The sequence below is a fragment of the Trachinotus anak genome, unplaced genomic scaffold (assembly GCF_046630095.1).
Source record: "Trachinotus anak isolate AG129_WGS33_773 ecotype Australia unplaced genomic scaffold, CSIRO_AGI_Tana_v1 ptg000003l, whole genome shotgun sequence".
In the NCBI taxonomy this organism is placed as follows: domain Eukaryota; kingdom Metazoa; phylum Chordata; class Actinopteri; order Carangiformes; family Carangidae; genus Trachinotus; species Trachinotus anak.
The window spans coordinates 12,622,288-12,645,933 of record NW_027273854.1 but is presented as its reverse complement, the minus strand read 5'-3'; the positions used below and the strand labels follow the sequence as shown (position 1 = coordinate 12,645,933).

The following is a 23,646-nucleotide window of genomic DNA, read 5'->3' as shown; positions in this document are numbered from 1 at the left end:
CTGTGTGTGAACAGAATTTGTTTACATTTTACATGCACTAAGCTGTTGGAGCAGAATAGATGAAGTGCCCATTAACCACCATAAGGGAGGGGGTGAGAGGCTCATGTGACAATGAGTGGCCAGTAAAGTGCAAGATTAAGGGCCCGATTGCATCAGCACCTGCATGAAGAAGCGAGACCTTGTCACACAAGCCTTGAATCTAAAATAACCACAGACAGTTGTGAGGTAGAGGTCACACATTGCTAGTGTTTTATTGGGCAGTTACATACGTGCATTAGGTCAAACAAAAATCTGACCATAAGTAATGGCAGCAGACGGCACAGCCAAACAGACATGAAACACCCACCAACGGAAAACAAGCCTCCCCTTCCGTGTCCACATCGTAGTCACTAAACGCTCTGTCTCCTCAATACTAAAAGACATTCAGTAACCATTTCGAGGAATACATGTTGCTGTCAAGACTTAAGCTTCATAAAAGCAAATAACACTATAAACTCTGTTACAGATCCAGAGATAGTTAACGCACAAACACAGAAAAAAGTTCCCTTTTAAAGGATCTCCTGTTACATTTTTAGTAATAGTCTTTGTTCAGCCTGCATCATTAAAGTCTTCAAAAATGCCATAATGGTTGATTGTAAATTTAATGTTATTATCTCTTACCTGGTAACCACATTCTATCTATATAACCATGTGTAACCATATTGCATTATAGAAAGTTAAAGCTCATTAATCACTGTAATTTTTCTCAACTAATATACATTTTTTTAAATATTTGATCATAATGATTAGATAGACATAATAAGTCGTGAATATTTCCCTCCAGTGGAAGGACTACACTGTGAATAAGTTTGATTAGGCTTTTACAACTTGCTTTTCAAATGATATGCCTCTGATTGACAAGGCATTTGGTCTTAAATGGATTGAATGGAAAAAAGAGCAATGTTAAAAGAAAGCAGAGCATCAGCAAAATAGTTGGAACAAAGACAGGATTGCTTTTTACCTCAAAGTGTAATCTTAAGTACACAAAAGGCAAACTCCAGTCAGAGCTACTTCGCTGAAATCAATCACGGAAATCCTTGGCAGCTGCTCCAACAAGAGCAGATGAATCATACCAGAATGAACAAACACAGAGAATGAAAATATGCCTTTGACTGTGCAAATCAAAGAAAGTACAATTGTGTTTGTTTACTGCATGCTTCAGCCTGAACTACAAAAAGATGCAGTGGTACAAGGATACAAATGTTCTTTTTCTTACATGATCTATAAAAATACAATCAGGGGATCAAATAATACATAAACCTCTAAGCCTTCTGGATATTACTATGAGCCAATACATTTTAACCAGATACAGAAACTAAAATTCCTGTATTTTGAGGTATATAGATAACATAGTATAGAGTAAGTGAAGATCTACCTATATGAATACATCCTTTACAACAGCGCATTATCATAAGCTATACTTTGTGTCTTACAGTCAATTATGACACGCTAAGTCGTGCTGATAATTTAAATGCCATATTTTGTCTTGCAACTTTATGCAATTTCTAACACACTTAAAAGGTTTTGCAATCATAAATTTGACAGTTCATCCATCCACTTCTGTGTGAACAAGCGCTGCATTTATAGTTAGAAAAGTTATGTGCAAAATGAAGTCGATCTCAAGACCATTTCCCGTCCCCTAGAAAAATAGTAACCATCTTGTAAACACAAAAGGACAAAATACAGATTTGTTTTTGCTTCAAAGTGCACTGACGTTATAGGGGAAGGAAAATGTTCATGATCCCTTAACATTTATAACACATGAATGTAATGTGTTTTATTTGACAGGTAACATTAAGTGCTAGTTGGTCATTAAAGCCTTCATTGTCTTTGGAATGGCTGAATGTGTTTGCAGCTGATCAAGATCATATTTCTCTCAATTTGTTGAAGCTTTTCAGAGGACTGAAAAGAGAGAAGGGAAATATTCCATGGCCATGTTCCTTCCCCTTAGCCATTCGAAATACATAGCAGAGAATCTTAACTAGTGCGTTTTAGATTTTTTGTTTCGTTATTCCTTTTGGTAAAAGGAATGCTGGCATCACAATTAGCTAGGATTTAGCTGTTATACTCCCAGTTTGCAAAATTTGCCTGCTAACATTACTCTTTTCTCTACACTGCTCGAGGCAAACTGGGTAATAACACACATTGCCATTACACACACACACATCAGTTTTAAAAGCAAGACTAGAACTCTAACTGGAGTACTTGTTAAAAAAATGCATGGACCCACCATAACCACAGCGCTAGTACATAGTACAGAACCATTAAAACAAGGAATGCATAAATTAGCAATTAGCTTAATGAAATAAAACAGCACAATATTGTCCTAATTGTATGCTTTCATACTGACTCAATGAATGGGCCTGCAGTGAAAGTTTCAATGAATCTCGCAGTAATATACCACATTTTTAAACCACATCAGACAACTTATATTGTCTTCCTTTGGTGGAGCGTTACAAATGAGATGCAGGGCTGCGAGTAGTACATCCCACACTAACAGATTAATACATCCATATATAGTTTAATGTAACACAGTAGTGCGCAGTTCACATCTTGGACCTCTGTATGCATGTAAGAGCAACACTATGGCATGAGAATGACAAGGAGATGGAGATCACTTTCTGCAACACTGCCAGTCAGCGCTGAAATGGGACTGGAATGACTGTTTGGGGGGGGAATCATTTAGGGTGAGGACCTTTAGATGCGCTGGAGAGACATCAAGGTTCTCTGACAACAGTCTACAAGGCAAAAAGGGCATCTTCCGTCCGTTCAGCCTTCTTGTGGGAGCCACCAGGGGCTCGGGCTGGGTGAGCAGGGTTAGCTCCGGGGGGAGATGGCAGGGTGTCTGCCACCTTCGCTCGCTCCTCCAGGAACTTATCAAACTCTGAAAGAAACAAATTGATTTGTCACAAAGTCATGTACAGTTGAAGGCTGATCAGTGCTATTTAAATGAATTAGTTGAGGGGAGAAAACTAATAATTCCTCCCACATGTTTGAGCCAGTGGAACATATGCAATTGTTTAGAGTTTTTGCAATCAGAGTCTGTACCTTCACTGGTCACCCCCTCCTCGGCAGCATCCCCTTTCTATTCAGAGGGAAAAAGTCATAAGACAATATTCACATTCTGACAGAAACTATTATTAATTAAGTTGTCTGTTTCATAAACCTTAGTATACAGTATAACAATACAATATGCTGATACACAAAAGCGTCATACAACTCAAATGCCTGTAAAGTTCACACAAATTGAGACAAATCCAAACAAAGTCGCTCATTAAGAGTCCATCGATCATGCATCCCTCACACACTTTCTACAGGCGGATGCAACAGGAAGCCTTCTTGAGCCCAACTCCACAACCCTCACATGCATATGTTAAGATCATATCATCCGTTTAAACTCGACTATCATTAGCGCCATGTTTGCATATGAAAGCCAGACCTCACAGTAAACTGTTATATGTCAGTCATTGGTGGAAAAAAATTGTAGTGAAGGAAAGGATGTGAGGTTAATGGAAACAAAACTTTAATGTATCCAGTTATGTGAGATGGATGGATGAAATGTGCTATCTAAGAAAACAAAACCAAAAAAAAAAAGAGGGTAGGAGAGAGAGAGGAAGAAGAGAAGAAGATATAAATCAAGGTAAAGAAATCTCACCACGTCAGCACAGAGCCACTCCTCTATGTCATCCATGACAGAGGACTGCGATACGGGGATCTATGGAGCAAAGCCATGGACAAACCACGGGGCAGCACCAAAGCCACACAACAGAAAGACACCCAGCCCCGACAACAAAAACAAATATTGTAACACACACACACACACACACACACACAAATAACAAGAATAGGAATCACCAAAGGCTCAACAGGAAGATGATAAAAATAAAACAAATCAAAATGAGAACAAAAAAGAAAATTTGCTTTGCCAAACACTCAGCCCCTCTCGACTCTGTGCTCTTACTGTTTTCAGTCAAGTGCAACAATCTGCTCCTCAGCTGTCTTCTATGAGAACAGGAGTTCCCAGGTTGTGTATTGTTCTCATTAGTTCTGTAGAGCTGACATGGCTCAACAGCTGCCGACTAATGTCACACAGCAGCGTTAATTATTCCACATCATTAGTTAATTAGCAAATCGCTAGAACGTGATTAAGAGATTGATTGGATGGGAAAAGCTGAAAGCACAGGGACCGTCGAGAGGCAGGGCAATCCCACTGCAAACACATACTGTACGTGGAGCGCACACACATAGACGCACAAACCACACAAGGCGCACGGAGCATGAGCAATGCTGCATGGCGTGCAGTGCCTGTGATGATGGAAGCCATGTTAGTGTGGACAGTGCGCATTTGTGTTTATGTAGGTGTTGGACATCAAACGATCAGGACTGTACCATAAAGGGATAAATCGTGGCTCAAGAAATTTTCATTAATTATTTGCTAGACATACTAGGGCTGTCATGATATCAAATTCTCACTATATCTTCACCAAAAGAATTCACAATTACATTATTGCAATATCTGTAGAAAATTTAAAATATATATATATATATTGCTATCAGTCAAATTTATCTTTAACTTTGTTTATTGTTTGTTTTGCCTATTTTTTGGTAAATGAATTAGACTCAAATACGAGTGCAAGGAGGCGGAGAGAATGTCTGTAAACAAAACTGTACAGAAGTGTACAAAAAGAACAGTTACACTTCATGGATAGCAAAAAGGCAATAAGATGAAATGATAAATAAAAGATCCACAAAGCCTAACATCTGCCATCGTGACATTACCATAATGTATATTAATAACACAATATTTTTTTTATTTTTATGTTTTTCATTTTTTTTTCTTAAATATCATGGCCATCGTCAATACTCTAATCTAACCCTAGCCCTATATTATGAAACCACTAGTTCACGCACAATACATCCTTACACTGCCTATGTAATGAACCAAAGTCCACTGTTGATGTTGAGCTGATATCAAAGTTGAACAGAGAGAACAAAACCCCTTTTCCTGTGGCCCTGTTATATTCTAGAAAAACACTGGTGCGGTTTCCTCATGAGATCACAGTTGTTGCAGTGAAGGAGCAAATCAAAAGATAGGCCAAGGCAGCGGGGCAGTGAAAGTCATTCACAGGGGGAAAAAAAGCTGTGTGAAAAGGGAAGAAACTGTAGAAAAGTGCGCAACAGGAAGTCTGTCCCAATCATGACTCGCAGGAATTACACTGATGTTCAAAGTATATTCAATCATTCACAGTCATAACAGCAACTTCTTTGTTATAAATATCAGATCTACTGGTTCATCTGTTAGTTAGATCTAGTTCTGTTCAGAGTGAGACATGTGAGGTTGTCATTAATAAAATCTAATGGATTATCTAAGATCCACAGACAGTTAGAGAACAGCTGACAAATACTCACCACCACACAGCAAACCAGCATTACGTCTCTCTCTTTTTATTCGGTCACTCCTTGAACACTGTTCATCATTGTTGGTAGGACTTTGCTGTGTGGCACGAGTATCTGCCCTCCACTGTTTTAGTGTGTGACTGTTTAGAGATGGATCTAGCCTGATGGATGCTCCTGGGGACCAGTTAGACTCATTATTTCATCCATATGGACAATATATTAAGGTGGAAAGCATCAGTAATGGCTAGGGTTTAGTGTCCTTATCCATAAAATACAATAGAGGTGAGCAATATGAATAAACTCTTATGTCACAGATTATCATGATCTGGAGAGTCAACTGTTTGTAAATTTTAAAAAACTGGAGATGAGTCTGTTTTTGGCTTATCCACTACATGAAATACCTGACAAATCAAGGTACTTCATCAGTAAATTCAGTATTGCCATAAAGCTGTTCTGTTTTTTTATTTGCAACATTGTCTGCAATCGCTTAATACGACCTACCTACCTCAGCAGAAAAAGCGAAATTAGAACCAGTTGACAAATGTCTAACCTCTCACAGGTCTGTCATATTGCCCAACACTAGAGTATAACATCCGCACTACATATAGGGGTGGATGCTCTTAAGGAGAAAAACTTTGCTGTTTCTGGTCCTCTTTGAGCATTCTAGGGCAGAGCAGTGAGATGAGGCCGAAAATGAAGTGCAGCTTATGAGGATTACGGATGACGGAGAGCAGGGGTGACGGTGAACATGAGGGAGGGGTAGGAGGACACACTGAGGATGGAGTCCTCACCATTCCTTGGGTAATAAGCCAGCTGTCTATGGGCAGCTCCTGATCTGCTGGGTTATCATCCCCTTTTACCCTCAGCTGAATCAACAACAGAACAACACCTTACACAAGAGAAGAGAGGTAGCAGGCCCCCACCACAGCATAGCATACAGTGCAGAGAGAGAGACAGAGGAGAAGTCAAATATGCAAGAGACGATTTTCATTTAAAGAGAAAAAAAATAAAGAGAAGAAAGAAAACGGCGAAAGGTTCATTCCATAAAGATGAAAATGAGGAAAATAAAAAGGGGAAAAAAGACTTTGAACTCCCTCAAGTAAAAGTGGAGAAAAAGGGCGCCTGAGGTAACTTAAAAAAAAAAGGGATGGTATACGCAATCACTGTGTGTGTGTGTGTGTGCTTGTGTGTGTCTGTATGTGTGTGCGAGGTAGTTCAGGTTTCAGAATCATCTGTGTACCTAGTGATAACCATGCAAATATATTGCAATGTGTGCTCAGACAGGGAGAATGGCTAAGAATATCTCGAAACCAGCATGTGACTTCTGTGTTTGATTTTCTGTGCAAACTGTGAAGATGAACAGAAACTGGATGACGAAAGAACTGATATCCACTTTGCAAAACCTGATTCCATGTTTTTTAATGAACTGCTAAGACTAATGTTTGCCAGGATAAATTTTAAAAAGTCACAATGGTTTGGATATAGACCCTGAAAGTTAACATTTTGCAGCCATTTTGGGCACCTTCTCCCCAAATTTATATCTATGCTTATTACCTGAACTGCTACCAAAAACATGAGAGATTTGTTTCAACTAGTCAAACCTAAAAATAGTCAATACACAAACCTACAGCTCTGTTTGGTCAAAGTTCAATTATCACTGCACATAGGACATATATCACTGTGGTACAGTAGTACAGACCATCACATGCGGGGAGTGACCGAGGGCTGAGGACAGACTGGAACGGGAAGCCCTGTCAGCCATGTAAAAAACACAGCACCCACACTCCGTACACTGTATGGGTGAAAGCTGTATTAAACTGCATGCTTCAGTGTACTCACGCCTCCTGTGTTGTGCTGTCTCACATCCAAAGCTGAGGCCAGGCCGCCCAGAGCCTGAGGGTCCTCATATTTTACACTGTGCACAAAAACATAAACAACATAGATAAGATATAGACCTGAAGCCGCATGATGAAAACTTACAAAACAACAACACAAGGTTTCACAAGGACAATCTGATCTTAAATGTCTTTCTTCTGTTCAATACTGTCAAACACAGTAAAACAATAACAACACCTGTCATTTCTGACAAATTATAATATGATTTTAATTCATCAGAAAACTAGCATATTTTTATACATATTTATTTTTAGGGGTTTTGTTATTTTTGGCCATAACTGAGTCAACAGAGGAGACAGCAATTGTGTTGAGAATAAGGAGAGTGAAATGCAACAAAGGTGCCAGATTCAAAACAGGGATGTTTGGAGTTATGTGGTTCAGACCCCTGTGCCCCCCGACATCCCAATACACCGACCAACACACCAGTACTCCTTTTGCAGTTTGCACAAACATTCATCAAGAACAGAAACAAATCCGTAGTACTTGAGAATTTCTCCAGTAACAGTGGCCTGAACAGACAAAATGCTTTATCAAGTTAATTCGCTCAACCTGAATGTTCAAATTACAATCGAAGGCCACAAGATCTTGGCAGAGAAATATAAGATTAACATCCTTATCCCTGAAAGTATACAAAGGTCATTCTAGGAGATAATAAAGGAGGAAATATCTCACTTAAGATGATGTGGTAAGGGCGGGTTAAGGGACAGTGGGCTTGTCAAAGAAAAAAAAAAAAACTTGCATACCATTACCATCACATCATGGACCAGACGGCGTAAAAGTGCCAGAGGCTGGATTTTATTTTAAATACTAAAGGTGGTTATGAATAGCTATTTAATTAAAATAAATGACACCCTGGATAAGAACATGAGAGGACCTGGGCTGCCCCAGAAGCAAAATGAAATCCAGACCTACTTTTTGCGTTGTTCAGCCAGAGAGCTAGTCCTGGTCTGGGCAAACATGTCAAAGTCATCCTGGTTGTGGCCGGATAGAGACGACAGGGTGCCACTCACGCTGTCTGAACCTACATCTGGAGTGAGATGGCGATGAAGCACAGAAAGGGAAAAGAAAGGAAGATGCAAAAATGGAGAAAGACAAATCTTTAGAAACATAACAGAGGAAGTGAAAAATTGAATGCAATGCAGATTTATAGTCTTTACATTTACAGATTTGTCATTCCTCACAGCACTCCTGTTCAGCACTGTGTGGCTATCTCTACTCTGCAAAAAGGAGTTGCAATTCATCTAAGCTTTACCCAGAATTCTACAACACGCAGAGGCTTCCTAGAGACCACCAGGGCAGCTAGCAGTGGTAGCAGTGAATTATGTTGCTGGGCTTATTTCCCATTAGCAGCCAGATTATGAGCCTTTTTTACACTCTGCTGCTTCTCCATTGCCAGGTCTGCAGAGACTGGGGAGGAGGAATGTTACAGGTTGGGTGAGAGTAAGTGTATGTGTACGATAGAAGCGAGAAGTACGTGCAGGTTCGCAGGCTTTTTTTTTTAGGTGTCGTTTGCGTACGAGATTTTTCCTACACACAGGAACATAGACTTGAAACCATTCCGTTCTTACTGAGGCCAGCCAGCGCAGAGGACAGCGACGCTGCAGCAGGGTTATGGGTTGGGGAGGCAGTGGCCCCAGCGGCGGCGTGGGGTGGAGGGCTGGATGTGATCCTGGGTGTGACCACAGCAGGGGAGCCTGGGCCCAGGTCTATAAGGTTGTCCTCTGTGGCCTCATTCAACATCTGGAAGTGGAAATAGGGGGAGCGAAAGGTCTTGCTTGAAGTTATGAAAGCAAGAGACTTCAGCCAGCAAATATAGATGAAGAAAGCTCATAAGTTTTATTAAAACTGCTTGCTCTTTGTACACAGAGGAAATATTTTGCAGCTACCAGATTCTACAGCAGTGATGGTTTTAAACAATTTGTAACACTGTGTGTGAGTAGTTGTGGATGGTGACACGTCATATGGGTCAAAGCATTAGCTCCATATAGCAGATGTGTTAACATTCATCACTCTGTTCATGAACGCGGTAGTGGTGTCATACTTGCCTCCGTCAGCTAGCCACAACACAAACAGACAGAGCACACAGAAAGATCAACAGAATGCAAACACAAACAGCTATGTGGGATGTAGTGAGAGATACCCCAGTCCTCTGGCGAACGACTGATTCTGGCAAATGTACACTTTAAACAGCAGATTGGAACTTGTTCTGCTTTGCTCGTCCAATTTCACAAAGCTAAAAATGCAATCCACTTGCGTAACATGGCACAGGTGCAGTGGAATGTGCATGCCATTATAATATATAGAAAATTGTGATTGTGCATTCAGATACCAACATAGCAAAAAATAAACAACAAATGGCTACGTGGACTGATTTATGTTGGAAACATCTCTCATCCCTGAAGTTAGAAAACTGCCACAGGCAATGGAGCTGTATTAAAATGTAAAAAAATATAAGACATTTTCTGAAAAAAATGCTAAAAGCAAATGGAAAAGAAGCAATCCTAAGAGAGAATTTTGGTGTTTGATTTCTGCTCTTTGCATGCAGAGCTGCTATTGCTGGTACTTACCCCGTTGTTCTGTGCAGCTCTACCCGACCTGTACCTCTCATACCTGTGAACAGCACAAAAACCTTTGAATGCCTTAGTACACGCTTTGTGAGGTTCAAATGCTTACAAATCTTTCATCTTCAGAAACCTCATGAAAGAGACATTTTAGCAGTTTGAAGCCACAGAATGTTTTCAAAGGAATGAGTTATGCACAGCACTTCAAAGGAGATCTCTAACTCTGAATGTTTGGTCTTGCTCAGAATGTGATGCCGAATCTGTGTTGATCATGTCTTCTCAAAAAATAAAAAAAATAAAAATAAGAAAATATTAATTGATATCCTAAGGTAGAAACATGCAGCTAAACCAACAATAATTTTATTTATCCATTAAATACACTGGCCTTGATCTCATACATTACCATTACACAGAATTTTAAGATTACAAAACAAAGTTCTGATGAGGTAAAAAAAAAAAAAAATCAATCATGTCTTTTCTGCCCCTGTTTTGCTGTACAAACAAATTCTAATTGACTGGCTGACTGTACCTCTCATAACGGAGGAAAATGTTGTTGAGGTCGTCATTGACATGTAGCAGCTCCTCAGTCACCTCCTCATTAGAGACACGTGAAATCAACTCAACCACTCTCTGCTGCATGGCCCTGCATGTCCTGTTCAGCTCCTTGATAGATTGACACATCAACAGATTGATCAGCGGATTAACTGATAAATCAATAAATGAAAAAAGAAACAAGGGGAGATGGAGAAAGAGTGAGCTGGAGAGAGGTGGAGAGACATACACACAAATAGGCAATTGTATGTTGAGTAATGACTCAACTCTCTATTATATGGCTGAATTTTGGCAGAATGGGTGAAAATCTTCATCTAAATCAGGGGAAATTCACTTTTCAATAAATGTATATCTTTTACGAGGCATGCATTTTTGCGCAGGTCAGAAATATTCGCTCAACTGCTTATCAATTCTTTAAATGCTTTTTCAGTAGCAACTGGGGAAAAAATGAAAGCAAAAAGAAAAGTCTACATGACCGTAACAACTGGCACAGGTTCCTTAGCACAAAGCCAGATTCTTGCAGCTGACACAAATACCTGACAGGATTTGGCTTTAAGAGATTAAACTCTACATGACTTTCTATATCACCAGTTAATTGCCAATTCCAGGAATTTTACCACAGCTGGCTCATGATAAGTTGTAGTTTAGTTGAGCATTTCCTCTGAAAACTAAAGACACCACTCCCTCTAGTGGCTGCAAATAGTTCCAACATCATAAAGCTGGTGCGCCGTGCCGGAAAGCTTTTTGCTTTCTGAATCAAATACAGTGTCGTTTACAATGTGAGGGGACTCATATAGTAAAGTAATTTGCATGAAGCCTATATTCATAGCGTTTTGTTTTAGAGTGCAGGTGTAAGTGTGATCCTCTGATGGACCCTTTCATCAAAAGAACAAAAAACCAAAATTGCTCCAAATCATCTTCTGATATGGATTTGCCTTGATGATTTAGGCAACTTTAAAACCACGTTTAACACAAATCAAATCATGTCCCTAAATCCACTCTTATTTCCACTGTTGTGCTCGGATGAATAAGGTAAAGTCTTGTCAGGCACAACATAAGCAATAATGTGTGAAGAAGTTACATTATGTGGTTAAGATGGAGCCCATAGTGTCTTCATCTAACCTGCAGCAGTTCTAGGTCAGAAGCATCTTCCTGGCTGGGGACCATCTCCGTTAGCATCTCCGACATGACTTTGATGTTTCCTCTCACTATGTCCAGCTCACTACGCAGCCGGGCGATCTGAAAGCACAGACAGTCAAAGGTCATTTAGGGCTTGTCCAGTGTCATCAGGGCAACAGATGTTCTCGAAGGCAGCAGAATGAATAGTAGTGAAAACTTGTAATCTGCTTTACTCATGCACAGAGTTACTGAGCTCTGGATAAATCTGCTTTCTTGACTGACTCTGGTGAAATGGGCCGTATAAATAAATATAGCTGACTTCGCTTAACTAAAAATGAAACTAGTCACCTGTTCAGGGGTTGCTGTAATTGGGCTGGGCATGTTGGGGACCTGTGTGGCAGAGGTGGGGGTTGGGGCAGGTTTAGGAGCCCCGGGAGCAGGTGATGCAGGGGCTAGGTACTTGATCATGGCTGGATCCACCTCAGGTGTACCCTGGAAGAAAGAAATATCCCTTTAGAATACTGCTGTGTGAATATACACGTGTGTTAGTACAGAATATGTATTTCTTTCTGCTCACCCTCTGCGGTGTGTGAATTGGAGACAGCGCGTCCAGGTCTGCCATCGGGAATTCAATGCCTTTCCTCTTCAGTTCCTCATAAATATGGACCACCCCAGTAAGATCAGGGCTACTCCTGAAGGCATCAGCCCAGGCCTGCCCAACACACACACACACACACACACACACACAATAAAGGGCTAAATAGTCATTTCCTATCACAATATCTATCAGAGCTCTTTTTAATTGCCTTGGATGCAAATCCTTGACAAAAAAGGAAAAAAGATCTCTTGCATCCTCCCAGACATACAGGGCACTCACTTTTCTCACAGAGAAAAGTGCCTCAAAGAGGAGTGTCCCTTGAGGTATCCTTCAACAAATCCCTATAAATATTTAGAGGACGAGAGAAAGAGAAACAGAGAACACCACCTGTTGGCTGAGCTGACCTCAGGTAACTGGATAGCAGCACCAGGAGCTGCAGTCTGTGGTACAGCACCTGGGAGGTGGCACAGACAGTGCCCACCTGGCTTCCCAGAAACCAGCACTGACTGAATATAAGTACTAAAAACAGCAAAAAACAGAAAAAGGTCCAATACCTGTATGAGCGACAGCACTTTGTCTTGTACGATAGTTGGAGGGTTGGTTTTAGGAGAAATTATTTTGACCAAAACGCCATCAATGAAATCCCTGTTGGCCACCTGGATATGAAACCTATGACCACAGTTCTTCACACACGTTTCCAATACCTGCAGAGAGGGAGAGGATCAACCAGAGATAGAAGCCTGACAAATAAAAAGTTTGTCTGTGAGAGGCAGCAGAGAAAGGGAAGACTTTGCTCTCTGGTGTTCACAAAACATCTCAGTCAGGATGCTTTCATCACACAGAGGGGCTTTTAACTAGCAGAGCTATCAAAGATGTGGGTGGTTGAGAATTGAGAACACAGCTCAAAAGGCATTGGCCTCTATAAAGAAAATGAAAGACAAGTAATGTCAGACAGATAAAAAGCCCCAGACAGTGGCTGGGCGGAGAGACACGGTGGAATAAAATGGCCAAGAAGACAAGATCAGGAGAGGTCGAGTTTAATGCAGGGTGCAACCTTTTAATGTGGCGTACACACTGAAAGGCAACAACAAAAAGGCCAACCGTGGCCTCCAGAGAATTAAACCGTAACAAAATGTTCCAAGGTGCAAAGCCATTTTTATGACACAACGCCCACTGACTGTCAGGCGAAGTCAACACAAGCTATACACTAAAGAAAAATCCAGGTAAAAGTAAAAATTCCTACCGTTAGCGCCAGCATCACTTCTCTGTAGTTCTTGTTGCCACTGAGTCTCTTCTTCAGTGCCCGCATGGCGTCTTTTGGCCTAGAGGGAAACAGCAGTGAAGATACAGCAGCACAAAGCACCCCAGCTGAGAGTAGGCATAACATCTTTGACTTTGTAGGAATAAATGATTTTCTGTGCCACAATAACACATGCCAGTCGGTCTGTCAGTGTAAGCGTTTGACTAAGACAGAGAGGCTTTGTCACACCATCTGTTTCTCTCTTTTCTTTCTGCGTGACTATGTGTTTCTCCCGAGGCAAGATCAAAGCCATCCATGTGTGAAGAGTTCAGTTCAGGTTGGCTCTCTGCTTCAAACGACCTGTCTCTTCACTGCAGATAATAAGCTTTTTTCACATTTATGGAGTTTTTATTTCTATCTGTCTTAAGTCTGATATATAGCTTCCCTATTGCTTTCCTAGTCTGTTACCGATTCTTCATTATAGTTGCCTTTTGTGTTTTTTTTTTATCATTTTGGTGTATGTTGTTTCAGTGCTTATTGCATCTTGCCACATCTAAAATTAGATATTTGATCATTTGAAAACACACAGTATTTTCAGTTGCAGAACCTCAAGTCCAACACTGGAGCTAACCAGACATTGTCGAACTTGCTGAACGTCTTGAAGACAACAAGTTCTGTGTTCTGACGCTGAACTCCCTCTCTCTCTCTCTCTTTCTGTGTCTCTGAGTGTGTGTCATTGAGTGTGACAGAGAGGGGCCCATGCCGCATGCCAACACAATGAGTGTGGGTAGGCATGAAGAATGTGAAAAGCAGGGGAAAAAGGAACGTGTTTAGGGGGGAAATGGAAAAACACAGATTCCTAAAAAGCTATTTTATTTTAAATATTGTTCATCCAAAATTATTTTTTTCCATAAAAGTGATATCTGCTGGGATCCCCTCACAATCACATTTCATCAGACTAAGCAACTGTCTAATTAGTATGCCCCACTATAACTTACTGTTAACTGAAAACTTTCTCTCTAAGATACATTAACCACAAGTGGATTTAATGTCAAAGTCATAGATCGTTGTTTTATGCTGCAGTGTGAAACCCGATCCAGAGTTGCTGCAGTCTGAAAAAAAGTTTTTGGTGAAGACTGGTATAAGAATTTCATTCATTCAGTCATTTATTCATTCATTCTGTCTGTGACACCTAAGGAAAACAAAAGGCTTTCTGTCGTGTGCTGTCTGTTGTGGAAGCACAGTAGTCAGTGTATTATTTGCTTGAGTCACTCAGTTCGCCACTGTGTGATAAAACAATGCAAATTCCATTATAAACCAATGTGGGATCACAAGTCTTTCTAGGACAAAAAACCCCACAAGTCCTGGGAAACACCGATGATATGAGGTGCTTATATATACACATATATTATAACCCAACAATGATGAATTCCCTGACAGTGCAGAAGCTCACCCCTCGTCTGTCTCGTTAATGATATCGCAGATTTCCATGTTGAGGGTCCAGTCCTCATTCTGTAGGCCTCCATCTGTGGCCCTCTCTGAAGGAAAACACAAAGAGTTCAACCGGAATATTATTTACATTTTAATTCATTGAAAGCTCCATTGCAGTGTTTTCTACTCAAAGATAATGTTTAAAAGGCTCAAATTAACATTGCAACAGTTTTCACTCTCATACAGGAAGCTGGTGGCTTTCTGCACACCTACAAACTGTTCAGAACCCTACATAATATCTTGGTTACTTGACAACCCAAATGAGCACTGTGGCTGACACCTAAGAAAATTTTTGTTTTGATACCTGATCCACTGTTTGCAACGCGCCAGCTGTCTCACTAGCAATGCATGATGCTGCCTCTTAGTCAGGCTCAGTTGTCGCCTGTGCTAAAGTCAATGCACATTAATTAAAGCAACCGATGGTTTACATAACGTTGAGAGTCAAAACTGTTGTGTAAGCAAGTCAGCATGTGGTGAGAGACCTCAGTGCTGACGCCTCTTTTTAGTCAGCCAAACTTTTTATGTCCTTGTATTACTGAACCCTATACGAACAGTTTGAGTCATAACCTTTTTCACTCAGTCGAACACATACATATGTCTACACTTTAAAGCTCCTGAAAACTTGCCTTCAAGTTACCTTTCACAGTACAATTAAATGAGCAACAATTAAAGTTAAAAAAAAAAAAAAACATCTTTGGGTATTATTTATTAAGTGTTTATACTCTGAATCTAAACCTTAATCCTGTTATGATATATGAAGTCTAGAATCGAGAATCAGGAGACAGATCAGATCATTCTTCATTACTTTAGCTTTCACAACACTATCATCTCCGAGTCTCGCAGGAAACCCTTGTGCTATAAAATATCGTTCACCACCACCTGTTGCTCCAATGCCTCCAACTCCAGGAAATGAACTGACAGAACCAAACAGTCAGCTGAAAAGTGGAAAGCTAACATCTGAGGAGAAAGTGAAGCTGACTGTGGGTATGATGTATCTGTGCACCGAGTCATAACTTATATATCAGTCAAAAAAACAGAAGCCACAGAGACCTGCTCTCCCCTTCACACTCCACCCTACCATTTAATAGCATTCTGGCAGGAAATAATGTGATCCAGACAGAGAGAGGCTACAGTGATGAACTGGCACCGCAGTCATCAATGCGTTCCTCGCTCTGTCTCCTCCTTCCTCTCCCGTCCCCTGAATCCATTCATCATGTCTGTGAATGCTGATATCTTTTAGGATAGCAGTGATCTGGGCTGAGAAAAGGGTTTTTTTTTTTTTTAAAAAAAAAGGTCTTTTACTGAAGCAAGCTGTGACCAAGTTCCTGTGGCTGACACTCAATAGATTCTCATTAGACGATTCCTGAGCCTTGACAGGAGGAGCTCCTTCTTTCTGAAGCCCAGAGGCCCTGAGCAGGCTGTCATGCCCTGTCCAAGCGCCTCTCACTGGGCCGTCTTGCCTTCCTTTTGGGAAGCGCAAAGTTGCACGAGCCTCATAGCCATGACTTATTCATGCTCTACCTCCCATCTCTTATCAACTTGTTACAGACTGGGAAACCACCAAGAGGCAGGCATCTTTGCTGGGGCAAAATTCCCATCGACAAACATGCGACAAAAATACAGAGATATAAGGTGAATTTCGAAATGTGCTGCATTTAAAAAGTACTGCACTGTGTCTCAGTGTACAGCATATATGACTTCAGTTTGGAAGAATTAACCAGCCACTTCCACTGAGATATCCCGTGTAATCTCCTCAAGTGGATTTTCAGGTCGAGGAGGGTGGCAGAGGAGGTGAAAAAAAAAAAAAAAAAAAAAAAAATCTGATCTCTCCATGTGAAGTAAGCAACAGTGACCCTGAACGACCAGAGCCTTGCTAATGAAGCTAAAAGCCAGCTGAGTGCACGCAGTCGTGGTGTTGTGTCAATCCCCCCAGTCCTGGGAATCGACACCACACCAGTGAAGCCAGTCGATCACATGGCTTTTCCAGTGGCAGGCTGTGCCACGCACTGCCAACAAAGCCACAAATCTCTGTCCCTCTCTGGCCCCATCTCTCCATGTTTTGTCCTTTTAAAACTCTTCCTTTCTCTACACATTTTCAACTTGGCCTCATCTTTTGTCTTTGTTGTTTTTCCAGGTTTATTCTGGTTTTGTAGTCACCAATCCAACAGGCACAGAAATAACGAGCATTCTGAGGACATTTGTCCCTTCAAATAGTGGAAGAAATGCTTAAATTTAAATTTTTGCTTGTTATTTAGCAAAAGACAGTAGTTGTATAAAGATGACATGGCAAATTGACCTATAGACCTGTGTCATTACAAAAATGTAGGAACCCAGTTCATGTGTTTTTCCTTTTCATTTATCGCAGGTGCATCAACATTTATTTCATTTCAATCAGTTGCAATTTGCCAACAATTATTTATAGCCCCTCACCACCATGTTTACTGTGAATTGACCTGCTTGAATGAAAAAAATAACAGGGAAGCATAGCATGTGAGATGACAGCAAGAAGATATGCACCCATGGCACACATCATTCACCACCTCTAACCCCCTCTTGGTCACTTAGGAAATGAGAAAGGCCCTCATCAGCCTGCCTCCTCTGTCTGTCTCTCACTGTGTCAAGTAAGTTGATCCTTTGTCCTACTGCTGTGGCACCACTGCAACAGCCTGCAACAGACAGCTGCCTGTACAGCTCTGCACAGTGCAGCAACTCAACCAGCGAGATCATGCTGGAGATACAGACATCTCTGTCAAATGGGGAAATTCAAGATGCATACAGCCCACTGCATGACCTAGAAGAGCGTCTGCAGAGTAAAATGGTAGAGACAATGCTCACAGTCGGTGCCTAAGGGCCATCTTGGACAACATAGCACACAGCAGTTGACCAGTGGGTGGTCACCCAGGCCCTGTAACTCCAGAAGATTCCCTTCCTCCAAACTGTTCATATCCTGTCAGACCAATGAGCTTGATTAAAGCACTGCATGGCTATCTATTTTCTATCTCTAGAAAGTGAAAAGTAAGCTGGATAAGAAATTCTGGGATTTACACAGATATGTCTCATATCTTATTTATAGAAATGCAGCTTGTCCTGTGACAACCAGGACAAAAAAAATGTAATCAACAAATTTTTCTGTGACAGCTGTTGCATTTACCAAAACATAAACATAAATCAGTAGTGTGACAAATTTTTGTTTGGTCCACATCTGTTTCAGGATTTACATACACTTTAATGAAACAGGAAGGAAATGCTGCATAAAACCTTTGGGAACGTTTACACATCTCCATAAACACTGGCAGTAAAATCAAATCAAAACTGTTTGGACCTAAAGACGGTAAAGGCTAGTAGAGGCAAGTCAATGTGGGAAATGATCTAACAGAACCAAAGATGGTGCTCTCTCCATAAATAGGAGCACAACAGTAATGATGCTGTAAAAACGGTGTAATATCACTGAGCCGTAATGGATCTCATTGAAAGGACAGGAAAACAAAAGAACAAAATCACCAGACTACACTTTTACATTATCAAGCATAAGTTATTTTCTGTAGCTCTCACAGAAAAGCTATCATCATCATTTGTGCCATCCTCTCATGATACAGGCTGGGTGACAACTGGCCTGGGTAAGAGGATGCTTATCAAGCAATATGCAAAGATGGATGTAACCACACCAATGGAGTGTGGTAAGCCACACGTCTGTCTTCTCCTCTGCAGCCTTGTGATTTAAAACTAAAATCAACCAGTCAGACCAGGTAGTGAGGTCAACTATTGTTCAAAAACTTAAGGAAATACCGAACTTCAACATGACAAAGGCTCTGCAACCCACTTTAAGCTGTGTCACTGCACGCCTATGCCGCTACCTCTCATTTCGTTTTCTGTCTACACAAACGCTGGGCGATTTAACGCGATGACTTGTGATTACAGCGGACTAAGTTAGGTAGGTTAGCAGGCTAACATTAGCTACAAACTCAATCCAAGTAGATGACGTTTGCTGGGATGATGCTGGCTAGCTCGCTGTTTCCACTGGCGAAATCATAAATAAATCCTGGCAAAAAAAAAAAAAAAAAAAAAAAAAAAATTGTACACGCTCAATTCTGTATGGTGGAGTAAGTATCACATCTCCATTGAATGATTTCAAGGATTACGTACCTATACATTGACCCACCGGAGTGCTGTACGGATTGCCAAGTAAGAACTCCATTTTGACAACAAACAATCCGCTCGGGAATGACAGGGGCTGAGGCCCAGGCGGTACTAGCTAGTCCCGCCCACAGAAGGATTCTATTGGTCAAAACATCCGGAGAGGTCAATATGTATGGCTGGAATTCCTGTCGGTCATATTTAGCATTTGAGGCTATGTTCAACGAACGTTTTTACGCATATAAGCATGTATTTTACTTCATAGCTCAGCATAATTGCATACACATGCACGGATATACACACACAACAATATTAATTGAACTCAAACATCGATTCTCTTAAGTATATACTATAAATATACATAGTTACTGACTGTTTAGCGCACACGTTGAAAAGTTATTGTGACAAATCACTTGATCGTACTTGAACGCAGCTTAAAGCCAACCAGTTGCCATGTAACAGTGTGTAAACAACAGATAGCGTAATCAAGGTGCTATAACTTGTGTTATGTGTTTTTTAAGTAGAGTACTTTGCTTTGGATAAACAACAGTAGCTGGGTTTAGGTAGGTGGTTACTTTGTAAGCTTGTTATCGTTGGCCAATAATATTTGTTTAGCAAGCTCATTTATTCATTCTTCATAGCAAGCTAATTGAAGCGTTAGTTACCGAGTAGTGTCCTAGCTACACCATGAGTTCTCATTTGTTTTCACTTTATTGTTAGTTATTATCTTTAAGTGAACAAACCAAGCTCTAAATGAACAATATATGATCTTTTTTACTTCTTTGAGCAGAGGGTAAAGTGAAGTCAAGCGTGCCTCCAACTCCACAGAAGCATGAGAAAATATTATCATAAACCTCAGCCCATTTCGATAAATGAGGAGATTCTGCAAAAGGCAGTTGCAGAGAAAACTACTCGAAAAGAGGGCGAGAGTCCTCCCAAGGCTGTGGCAATACAGTTTCATGAAGCCCTTGAACTACATCTGGAATGCAAAAGTGAGAGAAATCACAAAGTTACCACGCATTGTATGAACATATTTTTGGTTTAGGTATGTGAGAGGTTGTTTGTTCACAGACATCCTGAAGATTGACAACTTATGGGACTTCACATCCTTGACCAAGCTTGATTTGAACAACAACGTCATAGAGAAGATTGAAGGCCTGGACTGTTTGATAAATCTGACATGGCTTAGTAAGACGAAGCTTTGTATTTGCAAACTTGTCATAATGGTACTGATGAACACGTACAAAACATCCTAAAATATCAGCCCAGTAACTCCCAGTCATTGTGAATATGTCTTTTAGATATGTCATTCAACAGAATAGAGAAAATTGAGGGTCTGGAGTATCTGCGGAAGCTTGAATTGCTGAATTTGTCCAGCAACAGAATCTCTGTCATTGAAAACCTGGATGAACTTGAGAAACTCACTCATTTCTTCATGGCAAACAACCTCCTCAGCGAGCTGGACAATGTAAAATGAATTTCTTTCATAAAATCTGTCACGTATTAAATCTACATATGCATTTGTATTGCAAGTACTACGTAACATTTGTGTAATGCAGTTTCAGAGTATAAGATTACAGAATGTTTGTGTAACTAATGCAAATGTAATACATTTCAAAGGTGCTCTATCTCAGGAAATTTAAGAACCTGTTTGCCCTCAACCTATTTGGAAATCCTGTCTCTAAGGAGGATGATTACAAATTTTTTATTGCTGCCTACTTTCCAAACTTGACCTGCCTAGACTACAGATTACTTAATGAGGAGACGGTAAGTATAAACAATTATGTATTTTTACACAAACCCAAGTTGTAATCTACTGTATTCTTATAAGTTTTGTAGTCTTCTTCTTCAAGCAATAAACATTTTTATAGATAATTTTCTTAAAACCATGACTATGCCCAAGCCTGTTTGGGAATTGTCCTCATGGGTATTTATAACTTGCCATGTTGATATTGTGTAACTAAATCACATTTGTCTATGTGCAGAAAAATGAAGCATCTGTCAAATACTACTACGCCCTTGAGAAAATGAGACATGAAGAGCTGCAGAAACAACAAGCTCATGATGCTGAGCAAATCCAGAAAGCTGAACTTCAGTTACACAGAGTAATATAAAGTTCTCATTTGGTGAAGCAGTCATTGTCCACTGAGCTCTCAAACTTGAAATTTCAACACAGCGTGTCAATGCCGATGGTCTTTGCTACAGGATGCCTTTGTGGAGTTCCTCAATGGGTCTTATCTGTTTAAGAGCATGCTCGAAGATGATCCGGAGGCAGAAACACTGCACTGCATCACAGAAGTGGCTGATCTGCTTCAAACATATCCTTTATTTCTTAGCTTTCTCATCCATGCAGATGTATTAATGACATATAATTGCAGAAATCAGTCCTTGAATTCCTTGACCCAACATGACCTTACATTTGAGCACCAAATGGTGGATCTGTGTATGCAGTTGTTTGAAATAGGCTTGGCTGAGCATAAAAGAAGAGAGACAGAGGTGAACTCCTTCTTCAGTGGCTATACCAAAGCTGTGACAGACTACCAGCAGAAAGCGTCACAGATATTGGCAAATTTTGAGCTGCAACACAAAGAGGTGAGCCGGGAAGAACATAATGTTATGCTCAGCAAACTTAAATAGTTAATTATTAGAGATCAATAAAGGAAAATCTCTTGTGTTTACACCTTTCTAGAGGATAGTGGAGTTGCAGCAGTTATCAGACCCAGACGTAGTGAAGGTCAAGATCATACACTGCGATAATGAAATCAGCAAGCTCAGTAACAGCCTCATTACACTCGAGTTTCAGATGGTCAGCCAGTTGGAGGTAGGTGTGTGTGTATGTGTGTGTATACACCCTTTGTACCTTGTAGTCAGCTGATTAAGGTGAAAGTATATTCTGAAAAAAAAATTGTGTCATTGAAGTTGAGCCATGTCTTATGAAACAAACTGTAACAAATTATTATAGATTCTATAGATATAGATGAAATATTTTATTGTACAGTTACATGTCAAAAACCCTTTTTCATTTCAGGATATCATTAAAAAGTTGGACATCAATACCTCAGAAATGGTTGGCAACTTCAGTGAAACTGTTCAAGGGATATATCCTTTTCACTGCTTTTGTATACTGTTCTAAATGAACTGTTTACTATATTTATATTCTTTACTTTTTATTTATCTTTACTATAAATATGTTCTTGAGAAAAAGATCATGCTACATCTTGATTCAATGTCAAATTAACCCACCAGAGCATGGTGGGTTAACAAAGTGGGTGAGCAAAGCTTATTATTATATAGGCTTATTCATATTCAATTTTATGAAATCTGAGTAAATCCTACGCAGTTGTTTACTTTTTGTCATTAATTGAGTCATGTGAAAATTACTTCTTTGACACAATCATACATTTGCCCAGTGTCGAGATCTGGAGGATAGTTATAATCATAACGTTCGAAAGATTGCTGTTGCAACTCTGGAGAAAGTGGCCAAGGACAACCTGGAAGAGGACATGCCAGATGATGTTAGAACTGTAAGTATGATCTCTTTTAGACCAAAGAGGCTATCTAAAGGACAGGATTACATTATGGTTACTGTAGACTACTATAGCCTTATAGTAAATGTTGCTCATCCTCAGAGAAGACTGAGCATGACTGTGTGGAGTGTAATTTATAGCATTACAGGTCAGGTCAGGTGATGTGAGGACATGGTTCATTAGCAGTGTCGGTACCCTCAGCCTTTCACACCTGTGTTCTTTCTGTGTAGCTGTTTACAGACAGAGATACAGTGATGGATGCACTGGCCACCGGCCATGATAACCACATGCTGCAGATCAATAACAGAGAGACTCTGCTGGTTACACATGTCAATGCCTGGAAAGTAGCCCTCATTAAAGGGGTAGGGAGCTGGTATTACTTTACAGTAAGCACCCCAATTTGTGGATGACAAACCTCTCCTCCGTATCTCACAGTCTTGTTACTGTTTTGCTTTTTGTCTTTATGGGTTATCACAGATTCAAGACAAAGAACTTAAGCGGAACCGCATGCGCATCTCAGATATCCACAGATATGTGGACCATGTGAAGGAGCAGCTGGAGGAGTTCCAGTAGCACAAACATTCATTTTATTCAAGTAATTGATGAAAAACAATTCATAACCTCCCGGACAACTGTAACAAATTTCACTGTGTCCAAGTAATGTATTTGTTCCATAATCTATAGCACATTTTAGAAATAAGTTCACCTGTTCATCAAATTTCTCGCTGTCTGTTTTGAGGTAATAATCTAATTTTGATAACCATTATATTGTTTCAGTGTCTTTCAGAGTCTTTTATATAAATACACACACACACACACACACACACACACACACACAATGACAATTCATTGTATGTGGTAATTATGGTAGACTATTTCTTATTTACCATCATATCTGATTAGTATAGTACAAACTGAGGAATTTCTTTGTGTGGTCAAGAGACACGGTAATTTAACCGAGTTCTTCATTTTCGTCTCTCTACACTTTCAATACTTTAAAAATCAAATCCTGCCTCCCAAACCCAACCAACCAAGACGTCAGCTTTCTCTCATTTCTCCCATGGTTGAAGTCTCGCAAGGTATTAAATACAT

The 23,646-nt window shown here is 40.2% G+C and overlaps 3 protein-coding genes across 10 annotated transcripts in view; 2 read left to right on the top strand and 1 right to left on the bottom strand.

The window, feature by feature from the left end:
• Positions 1 to 23,646, top strand: part of rps2 (ribosomal protein S2) — a 338,696-nt gene that overhangs the window by 281,901 nt on the left and 33,149 nt on the right. Inside the window, exon 1 of one of the 5 annotated variants that reach the window (XM_071473799.1) lies at positions 16,860 to 16,867. The exons of the other annotated variants lie outside the window; for them this stretch is intronic. The gene's annotated coding sequence lies outside the window, so the exon portion shown is untranslated. Of the gene's footprint in view, positions 1 to 16,859; positions 16,868 to 23,646 lie in introns of those variants that run through there. 5 annotated transcript variants of the gene reach the window in all.
• LOC139618126 (TOM1-like protein 2) lies at positions 227 to 19,181 on the bottom strand. Of its 4 annotated transcripts, none has more exons than XM_071473786.1 (16): positions 19,037 to 19,181; positions 14,856 to 14,940; positions 13,406 to 13,484; positions 12,717 to 12,866; positions 12,142 to 12,276; positions 11,913 to 12,056; positions 11,568 to 11,684; positions 10,423 to 10,556; positions 9,900 to 9,942; positions 8,901 to 9,072; positions 8,245 to 8,359; positions 7,276 to 7,351; positions 6,228 to 6,302; positions 3,695 to 3,754; positions 3,088 to 3,124; positions 227 to 2,923 (listed from the first exon to the last, which is right to left on the bottom strand). In XM_071473786.1, the coding sequence occupies exons 1-16, from the start codon at positions 19,086 to 19,088 to the stop codon at positions 2,778 to 2,780; spliced, it is 1,620 nt and encodes a 539-aa protein (XP_071329887.1). In that variant the 5' UTR covers positions 19,089 to 19,181; the 3' UTR covers positions 227 to 2,777. The 4 variants fall into 4 exon arrangements, with proteins under 4 accessions (XP_071329887.1, XP_071329890.1, XP_071329888.1 ...); XM_071473789.1 differs by lacking the exon at positions 19,037 to 19,181 and adding an exon at positions 18,843 to 18,861; XM_071473787.1 differs by lacking the exon at positions 6,228 to 6,302.
• drc3 (dynein regulatory complex subunit 3) lies at positions 19,439 to 23,322 on the top strand. The gene is made up of 13 exons (XM_071473791.1): positions 19,439 to 19,590; positions 19,818 to 20,019; positions 20,099 to 20,215; positions 20,329 to 20,495; positions 20,648 to 20,794; positions 21,013 to 21,132; positions 21,233 to 21,347; positions 21,447 to 21,619; positions 21,717 to 21,848; positions 22,056 to 22,128; positions 22,430 to 22,551; positions 22,785 to 22,916; positions 23,032 to 23,322. Exons 2-13 carry the CDS (start codon positions 19,860 to 19,862, stop codon positions 23,125 to 23,127), a joined length of 1,554 nt encoding a protein of 517 aa, XP_071329892.1. The 5' UTR covers positions 19,439 to 19,590; positions 19,818 to 19,859; the 3' UTR covers positions 23,128 to 23,322.

Bases quoted from the DNA above. Each gene is read 5' to 3' on its own strand.
- drc3 (XM_071473791.1), top strand. From the start codon at position 19,860: ATGAGAAAATATTATCATAAACCTCAGCCCATTTCGATAAATGAGGAG. The intron at 21,620-21,716 runs GTGAGCCGGGAA...ACACCTTTCTAG, and splicing joins TTGAGCTGCAACACAAAGAG to AGGATAGTGGAGTTGCAGCA. The intron at 21,849-22,055 runs GTAGGTGTGTGT...TTTTCATTTCAG, and splicing joins AGATGGTCAGCCAGTTGGAG to GATATCATTAAAAAGTTGGA.
- LOC139618126 (XM_071473786.1), bottom strand. From the start codon at position 19,088: ATGGAGTTCTTACTTGGCAATCCGTACAGCACTCCGGTGGGTCAATGT. The intron at 13,485-14,855 runs GTGAGCTTCTGC...GTTTCCCTCTAG, and splicing joins ATTAACGAGACAGACGAGGG to GCCAAAAGACGCCATGCGGG. The intron at 8,360-8,900 runs GTAAGAACGGAA...ATCTCACTCCAG, and splicing joins CTCTGCGCTGGCTGGCCTCA to ATGTAGGTTCAGACAGCGTG.